This window comes from Pyxicephalus adspersus, chromosome 4 (assembly GCF_032062135.1).
Source record: "Pyxicephalus adspersus chromosome 4, UCB_Pads_2.0, whole genome shotgun sequence".
Lineage (NCBI taxonomy): Eukaryota > Metazoa > Chordata > Amphibia > Anura > Pyxicephalidae > Pyxicephalus > Pyxicephalus adspersus.
The window spans coordinates 127,181,978-127,192,022 of record NC_092861.1 but is presented as its reverse complement, the minus strand read 5'-3'; the positions used below and the strand labels follow the sequence as shown (position 1 = coordinate 127,192,022).

The 10,045-nt window shown below is 37.9% G+C and overlaps 1 protein-coding gene across 1 annotated transcript; it reads left to right on the top strand.

Annotated features, from left to right (window-relative positions):
- The first annotated feature begins 3,634 nt into the window (after window positions 1-3,634).
- Window positions 3,635-6,788, top strand: FBXO48 (F-box protein 48). Its single transcript, XM_072410459.1, has 2 exons — window positions 3,635-5,089; window positions 6,154-6,788. The coding sequence occupies exons 1-2, from the start codon at window positions 4,820-4,822 to the stop codon at window positions 6,325-6,327; spliced, it is 444 nt and encodes a 147-aa protein (XP_072266560.1). The 5' UTR covers window positions 3,635-4,819; the 3' UTR covers window positions 6,328-6,788.
- Window positions 6,789-10,045: the final 3,257 nt, after the last annotated feature.

The following is a 10,045-nucleotide window of genomic DNA, read 5'->3' as shown; positions in this document are numbered from 1 at the left end:
CTCTGCTCCCCTGATTACTCCCGCAGCCCTAGAGGAGCTGTGACATGTATTACATATACAGAACATGTCACAGCTCCTCTAGGGCTGCGGGAGTGATCATCAGGCCTCATCAGGGTGTCCTATTTCCCAGCCAATCACAGAGCAGTAGAGGTGATGAATGGAGATACGTATCTCCATTCAACCTCTATTGCCCTGGTATTGTTTGCGGTTACAGATAATTGAGGGCACGTGCTTTCAATTAGCTGTAACCGCAAAGTTCCAACGGTCCGGGAATCCCACAATGACATTATGATTCATAATGTCATTGTCGGATAACCTGTAAAAAATAAAAAAAACAAGTTAAAATAAAACACATACAAATTAAATTCATTTAAGATTAATTTTAATTTTAAACTTTTTTTCCCGAATTTTTGCTGTCCAATACCATGTTTTTCGGGTCGGGTCTATCCGAATTCGAACAGCCATATTCGGGTCGAATATAAGGGCAACCCGAATTCGAACATCAACACTATTCATTGTGTTCATAGTTAAATGTGTCTTTTTGAATAAAAAAGTTGGCGTTTGCATTTTCTGCCTGTTGTTAAGTTTCTGTCTGGTCTTACTGGTAATGTCTTAAACACACAAATTTCTTCTTATATACGTGTATTCTGATGAGTTCTTGTTTTTTTAAATATTTCATTTTTGCTGTTATAGCACTACTAAATAAAATTCTCCTACAAATGCATGTGATTTCTACAAGAAGGTTCCTCTGATCTGTAGAAGTTCTGGTGCACTTCTACTGGTATGAACACTTTAGTTGTACTTAAAACAACTGTGATCAAAAATTAATAAATGTCATTCTCAACGATGGACGTGCTCAACAGTACATGAAAAATATTTTAGTCTACGATGTGAGACAGGTATTTTTCTGACACATAATGAAACAAAATATAAAAATATAAAATCTCACAACATAATGCATAAAATGTGTGATCTTTCCAAATAACAACTATATACAACATGTTGCTGTGGGTACTTTGAAGCATATATACACTTACATTTAGCTCTAATGGTAAAAACACAGTACCAAGACACATAAAAATACCAAGGCTCTGCCACTCAAGAAAGGAGAATGTAACTTTTCTCCTGACCCTGCTGGGGGGTGCACCAGCCAGAGTAACGGACCACCAAAATTTTCTCACGGACCACAGGTTCGGGACCACTGGTCTTTGTGCTCTCACGACCTAGCTGTCAGATGCCTGCGGCCCACTAGTAAGGGGCCCCTATTCTACAAGATCTCTATCAGAACATATGTAATTTTTATTAAGTGGTTTTTATTGGGCCTAACAATTGGCTTTCACACATATTGTGTGTGTAAAGAATGGAAAGAAAATCTCTAGAATGAAGAGGTTAAAGCCCTGATGCATAGGAATGCTTGAGCCCCAAAATGTGTTGATGTGTTAAAAAGCAGAGACAAAAAAAATTGGCTGTTATAACATCTATATAAACCAAAGGGAATGAGGCAAGGATAAGAATAAAGGGAGGGGGAATAAGGGGGTGGTTACATATTAGGAATGGGACAGAAGGTAGATGAAGATAGGGGAAAATGATTCAGCCAATAGACTGGATCAAGAGAGAACCTGTGTAATCTATAGTTGGATTACAACAAGTGGATGAGAGGGAAGATCAGCCAGCATGTGTGATCTGTATTCTGAAGAAAACTTATAGGTGATCAAGTAGAACCAGGTCAATTGGAAATGTGTAAAACAGTGCACTCAAAGATGAGATCATGCCCTCTATAACCATGAAACATTTTCCAGATGGAATTTTTTTTGTAAGATAATAGGACATTTAGGTATGTGAAAAAGCAGCAGAAGGGTATCTATGGGCCATGTGAATGGGAAATATGTAAGAGCTTACTTAAATAACTTGGCATACCTGTGTTCAAAATGTCCTTAATTTGGAGCAAGACCAAAATAGTAACATTGTTCCATTTGTTTTGAATTTCTGGCACAATCTTAAAGTGGACAGATAAAACTTTGGAGTACATCCGGAGTTCTATAGCAGTGAGTCAAGACTTAGTTGTAGTAGTAGTTCATTACCTGGTATCAATTTGCTGCGGAAGCCCTGTGAACAAAGGCAATAGTATGATCAATCTAAAGTGATGTAAAGGTTAACTCTAGCGTCTGTTGACTGTTATGAAGAGAGTGCTCCTGATCAGCTTCATGCCGAAACACAAATGTTAAAGCCCTGTGGGAGGCCTGTTAAGCAGAGGAAGAAGGGAGTGTGTAGAGAAAACCAGTTCCTTAAGGGTGAGCCAGAACCCAAAGGTAAAAACAACTTCCAAGTTCTGGGAGAGAACTGGGATGGACCAATCTCACTGAAGTAAAACAATTCTAACTATGAATAAGTACACCTTTTATTGTGCAAAAATTGGATCTGGTAAACCTGGAGAAAAGGCAGGGTGACCAATTACTGGGATCATAGGTAGGGAAAGGACAATAGGTGAGGTTTGGGAGGGTAAGTGGATAACTCTTGCAGTTTGTTTTGTATTAGAATATCTGGCTAGACCCTGATTTGATGACCATGAGTGGCCAGGCAGAAAGATTTGCAAAAAGTTCACTGCTTATATTGGATGTCTCCCCACCAGTCCACCAGGCGAGTTAAATGGACAGTATCACGGTATAACATTGAGTCAAGAAGGGCCAACCCTCTTTTAAATCCTGTTTCTAGCACACATTAGTCTTTTTTCACTAAGATAAATGATTTTTTTTTTTTTTAACAAACCTCATTTTATTGCATTATCAGTGTCTCCCTAAAATATTAATATCACAATTATAAATCTTATTCTGTGCATCCATTTTTTATATAAATTGAATTTTATATTAAATATTTTTAAAAGAACCAAAGGGCACACAACAGTGTTTACAAAGCAGTACATAAAGAACAAGCCTAATAAACCTAATTAGGAATATTTTTGAAGATAAAAGGGCGATAGGGTGTGGTATCAAGAAAAAAACAGTTGAACAAGAGAAATCATCCTACTGACTACCATAGAGAACTTTACATATATCCGTAGAAATTAGGTACCTTAGCCTTCCAATTTTAAACCATCTAAGACTTTTTTTGTGAAAAAGTGGAGATTAGTTAATTTATATTTTTCTGGTGTATATTTCTGGTAAAAGGAAGTGGAGATTTTCTTTCACTTTCTTTTCCAGACGAAAGGTAATGAGGGATTCTCTCGTTTAATTCTCTCGGCCTAATTTATTAAAGCTCTCCAAGACTAGAAAGGATACACTTTCATTGGTGAAGCTGGGTAATCCAACAAACCTGGAATGGATTTCCTAAAAGTCATTTGCTATTTTTTACCAAATGTTTTCAGTTCCTGGACCAGATCCATTCCATGTTTGCTGTGTCACCCAGCTTCACTAATGAAAGTGCATCCTCTCTATTCTTGGGGAGCTTTATTAAATTAGCCTCATTCTATTTTGGAAAGCCCATCATTTTCTGGCCAGTCATGTGACCATTGTCAAAAAAAAAAAAAAAATAATCTATGTATATAATAAATACAGCTAGCTCCCAAGACATTACAAAATTCTGCCATGTATAAATACTTCAGATTACAAGCTGTTGTGTGGTATGTGATAACAATTGTGCTGTAGCAATCATGAAATTAACAGCAATGAAAAAACCCTGATTAGTATATTAATACACATTAAGGACTGAAATTAATCTGATGGAATCTCACACATATACACACACAGCTTAAATTTGGAAAAAAAATTTGGGTAAAACTTTGTGCACTCCAACTGTAATATACATATGCAGTTGTATTTACCTTTATGACATATGTAATAATCTCTGGACTTTTTTCAGGTAGTGTTATGTTTACTAATGCTTGATATACTGATAAACTTAGTCCTGCTGTTATAAAATTAATATAATTGTCATCGTTGAGCTTTGGACTTTGAAATGCCTTCTGGAAATTTCAATTGTAAAATGAAATTAGAATAACTGCCAGACTTGGCTGTAACTGTAATATGCTCATAGAAAAATATAAAATATTTCTTTAGGTGTCCAACTAGGCAAACATTTTTGACCTAACTGCACTGAGCTTAAACTATTAAAATGCACCTGTTGGAAGCATGGTTGGGTCTATTTGCAAAGAGTTTCTATGTTCTCCCTGTGTCTGAATGGTTTTCTTCCAGGTATTCCAGTTTCCTCCCACATTCCAAAAACATGAAGTTAGGTAATTGGCTTTCCTTCAAACAATTGTCTTTAGACTACGTTAATGACATATGATCATGACATTAGATTGTGAGCCCCTTTGAGGGACAGTTAGTAATATGACTATGGACTTTGTATAGTGCTCCATAATATATCAGCGCTATATAAATACTGACTAATTATGAGAAAAGGGCAGCCATTGCTCCCAATGCTATTTGCCAGACAGTGTCTGCTCTGAATTTGTGCCTTACACATGTAATGATGCAATATATTACATTTTTGTTCTTGGGTTTGGATATACTTTAGGATATTCATGAGCATTAGATGATAATCTGTTCATGGTTGTGGGAGGCTCTGTAACCTTCTACTGTCCTCTGGAGCAATATTTGATCAGACGGGGCAGTTACCCTGCTATAATCACAGTGCTTCCACGCTCTCCAATTACTTGGCCTTAAAGCTGCATGGGTGTTCAGATTGTGCGTGTCCGTATAGTCACATTTTGTCCAGGTAAGATAAATTTATGTGTTTATGTTAGTTGCCATCAATATGCAAAATAAACATAGTTTCAGCGGTTTCTCATTTTTTTTTCAGGTGACTGTGTGCTTTGTTGTCCATGATGGAAAACACATCAAGTCAAAAGGATGAATTCTGTTCTGTCCAGAGAAATGAAGATAGTTGGTTTATGAAGTTACCAGATGAGATGCTTTTAGAAATATTGAGTTACCTGGATGTCAAAAGTTTATGTCGGATGAAGCAGACGTCTAAAATTTTGAATGGATTTCTGAACCACAATGACCTGCTTTGGAAACCACACTGCCTTGCTTTATGTTCTGTCTGTCAGTCTGAGGTTAATGAAGACAAAGAAAAAGGATTTACATGGAAGGTTATTAATAATAATGATTTATTTAAAATTATCTGTCACCTGCAAAAGATTAAGTGGATATATATAATGATTGACCAAGCCAAATAGCGTTGGGTAGCAGAATTTTTCCTGCTCCCGGCAAGACATCTAAACTGACATAGATACCCATAAGGGGCCTGATAAAGAGCCAAAGCGTCACCTAAATTCCAGTCCCCCAGTGTGTCACTGTAGACTTCACCTAGAAACGGGGTCAGTTTTAGGACAGGGCAAACTACGCAATTGCTCAGGCCCTCGCCTCGTCTACGGCCCCAATTAACTGATGACCGGAGTGCAGGGAGCTGGGATGTTGTGCATTTGGAGCCCCCAGTTCATATTTGCCTAGATTCCCATTGTATCTAAAGCCATACTGCATATAGACAAGCACTTCCCACAAGAAATTGAGTACTCAAGAGATGGAGCCAAGGGAGGGCAAGGATTGACAGACAACCAGGGGACACCCTAGGCAGACAAAGGACAAGGCTAAAAGAAAGCATAGGGACCCAAGAAGGTGTCAGGGGCTGGGTGTTTGTTCAAATTTTAGATTTGATCTGATGATCCTAAGGTTTAAGGAGAGTTTGGGGTTAGAAAAGAACCAGAGCTCAGGAGATGAGACAGCCAGGTAGAGAATCCAAAGGGGTTAGAGCGTGCATGGTCAGAAGAGAACAAGGTAAACATGGAAGGTCAGTATGCCAAGTGAATATTCCAAAGGAAGCAAAGGGCTCATGGTGAAGAACAAGACAGTGGTTGATCCTGGCAGCAAAATGGAATGATCAGATGAAATCAAGTCACCAAAAGTCATAGAAAATCAATAAAAAATATACACCCTAGCAATAGGCAAACACTACACTGGCATGAGCAAGGCGACCATGTCCACCACCAGCACCTACTTACAGTACCTTGGCATGTACTTAGTTAAAACTACAAAATGTTTATTTTATCATAAAATATGTTTTGTATAAAAATGCCCTTGATGTTCATTACTGAACCCTGAAAGCTATAAGCTGCACATTCTAAAAATTATGTTTCACGTCTTTTTTTCTCTGCAGGAAACTCTACAGCGCAACTACAGTAAATGTGTAATCAAACAGCAATGGCTGGATGGAAAGTTCAGTAAAATATCTTCCTATTCAGAGCTGCCACATTACTCCATGTGTCCACTGAGTGTGACATCCTGGGAAGAAATAATGGAAGCAGAATTCAGAAGAGAGACACGCCAATGAGCCTGATTTAATAAAACTCTCCAAGGATGAAGAAGATACACTTTTATCAGTGAACCTTTGTGATCTAGCAAATCTGGAACAGATTTATTAAAATTAGTTTGCTATTTACAATGTTTCATAGCAATGCTAGACCAATGATTACTACTGGTCCTGTGTTAAACATAATAAAGTTTACAGACCACCTGTCTTTTGCAAAGAATAGAGGATCAAGTTTCCCTAATATTTCTCAGCGGATCTACTCTAAAGGCAGACAAATGTATATGGTATTTATTTATTTTTTGGTTCATTTATTTTACTCTATTTAAGCTAAAAATATTCAGTTATTTCATATGAATATATGTTTGCTGTGAGCTAATATTTATAATTTAGGCATCATTATCACATATTTATGAATAGAATGTAAACATGTAAAAATTAATTATTAAAAACTTTTTCTCATGTGGGCACCATGAAATGTATGTAAACCCTAATAAAATGGTTGATTTGTTAACAGGTGTCTAAGCAAAAGTGTGAATCCAGCTTGAATGAAACCTGTGTGAGAAATGTGTAGGCTTCTATTGTTGTTCTCCTATCAGTTCTAGTTGTCCGGCTTTTATGCTGACCACCTGGCTTCACTGACCTGGACCAACATTGCGAATGAGGAGTTTCCCTTCAGTGGCTTAATCTTTGTAATAGTCAGTGACTCCAATGTGTCAAAGCGAGAGACGGTCAATCAATTAGCATTTTTACAAGGTCAGCATTTGCAGAGGGTGTTTTACTATAAGTTTCCTTTACATGTTTTTTTTTCCACATTTGACATTTGCAAGATATGAAATGTCTAGATTGTGTTTTTAGGAATGTATTTAACCTTAAAAATGCACTGTTACATTGCACAGTCAGTTTGCTGGCAGCCTGCACGCTCTAGTAAGTTTTACTCACCAATCAATGCTTTTTGCCATTTTTAGCTCTGCAAAGGTGCTTTGATCTGGTGTTGCAATGGAGCAAAGCTTTTAGGTAGAGGAAGCCTATAGCATCCCCAAAGTGTCCCTAAGAAGCCTGAAGCCATCTTATACCTAAACCTAAATCTAATGACGGCCTCCGCAGCTTTAAGGCAACGAGGAAATGTAAGTGAGTAAGTTTACTTTGCTGGTGAACCAGGCTATCTAAAAGATACTTCCCATACAAGGCAAAGTGACTGTGTCCTTTACAGGAGATTCTGCAGCTCACAATAAAAGATACAAAATATATATATATATATTTAAATATATATATATATAAGATATCCTGACCATATGTATCCAATTACTTATAAACGTATATATTCTTATTATATATATTTGTATATATATTAAGTATATATATTATATACATTTGTTTAAGCTAATAAAATTGTCCTTTCCATTAAAACAGGACACAAAAAATGACATGATAAGTGTAGAAGGTCTATAAAAATTGTTGGTTACCTGAATAAGATGGTAAATAAATGTGGCAATTCCAGCTCGTCTCCACTCTCCACATCTCACCACATTTCCACATAAATGAAATGTACACCTCATTATACTTCATGTCAGGCACCATGAAGCCAAAGGCAACAATGACCTTCTTGTACAAAACCGCCACACTGAAATCCGGATACTGGAGACATTCAGAGACATCAATCCCTGGACATAGGAAAAATGAATTTCACCTTAGTATTAAATTGATAACAGACAAAAAAATTACATCTCTATTTATTTATAAGTCTGGTGTCTTCTCTGGTGTGACCCCCAAAGTCTATGTGATGTTATAATGTGGGTGCTAATTTCCCAACAGACCTATCAAGCAGAACAAGAAACTCTTCCTTCCTCACCTGTACATGAATTATATCGGCTATAAGAGCTATCAGCCTAAAGTGGATGTGAGCAGTCATTTTGATCAGTACTCCGGTGTCGGGTTTTCAATACAGACCATTATTCTCTGTACTAACATATAGATCCCCTGCAAAGCCTCTTAAAGTTTATCTATGCTTAAAACAAAAAAATATTGTACAGCATAACTTTCTAGCTTTCTATTACCCATTGATCCTGCCAGCTAGGTACACAGAAATTTTCTTCCTGCAACATAGTGGCTAGTCTCTGCCAGCTCCTTTGAATATTTGACCAGTGCAGCTAGAAGTTCTTACCAGCAAATACTTCAGCTATACATGCCACCATCACATTAACCCCCCTGGCCCACCCCCCTCTCTCTGACCCTCCTATAATATTCTTTCTGTATGAATCCACCTTTTACCTGGCCAGAAGAATTGCTGACATATGGAGTTAATGGTGGGGATGTGGCCTGGACGGACATAACACTAGTCAATGGGAGATTCTGGTTCTAGTACCCAGTCAGGATCATTTCTATGTGCATATGCTCGTGTTTGAGACAACAGCTGCAGCCAGTAAGGTCTGGTCTCATAGTCACTCCTAGCAAATAAAAGCACAATCACCTATTAGGAAAGATCTAAAAGAGTCAGCAAAGACTAGTGAATGCATATTGTACCTGGATCTACACATACTAATGTAAAATTGGAAAATGCAAACTCTCTAAGCAATCCTTTTGATTAGTGGGGTTTTACCTTTGTAGTTGTAGGCACATGGATACTATAGTACTATACTAGCATGCTGGAACATGCCATTTTGCATCTATTGTTCCAACTGGACACACATGGCCCACCAGCATGTGGTTGCACATGGCTTATTAGCTGAATCCAACGATGAGAGGAAAAAGCTGTAATGGAGTGTGCAAATACATCTGATAATAAAACAGTTATTCTCTTCATCTGTTTGCTTCTATACCAGAGCTGTTCATATTTTGGGTTTAGTTGGGTTTGCGTTTAGTTTAGTATCCCTAATTGTCTCTGGTGGGTGTTCCCCCTGGCGCTCTCTCCGCTCCTCCAATGACCTACTAATGACTTCCTCACTCATAACCTCATCACACGCACGGATACAAGACTTCTCTAGAGCTGCCCTCTCTGGAATGGTCTTCCTCGTCCTATTCGGCTTGCTGCTACTTTCTGCTCATTTAAAAGAGCGCTCAAAACCCATTTTTTCTATGCCTTTTTCTTTCTTTTTCTTTGCCTACCTGTCTTCTTCTGTCATTTGAAACCATCACTACTTCCCACCACTACAAATCTCCCATCCTATTGTGTGTGAAATTCCCCGACCTACTAGATTGTAAGCTCTTCGGGGCAGGGTCCTCTCCTCCTGTATCACTGTCTGTATTAGTCTGTCATTTGCAATCCCTATTTAATTGTACAGCGCTGCGTAAAATGTTGGCGCTATATAAATCCTGTTTAATAGTAATAACAAGCAAATTATTGCTCATTTTCACATTTCTAGATTAATAAAGAAACAATCTCATTTGTGAAAGGCAATTGGAATTTCCAAACCCATTGGAGAGCTGAATTTAACAGCTATAAGGCTGCCCCGAACCAGGAACCAGCAGCAGGGCTCCCATCCTAAGACACCATTGGAGTCATGCAGGGAGACATCGCTTGTCCAGCGGTCAGTCAGAGCTTTACTCTAACGAGGTAGGCACATGAGATTAGGAGGAGGAAAAAGAAGGAACACCAAGTACCAGGGTTGCCTCTAATTTATTGAGTTACAATCCTGGGGGTAAGAGGAGCAAGGGGAATAACCCATTTGTAGGCTGGCATGGAGCTGTCAGGAAAGGTTATCTTAATAATGTTATTTATTATGATTTGTAAAATATTTTTTAT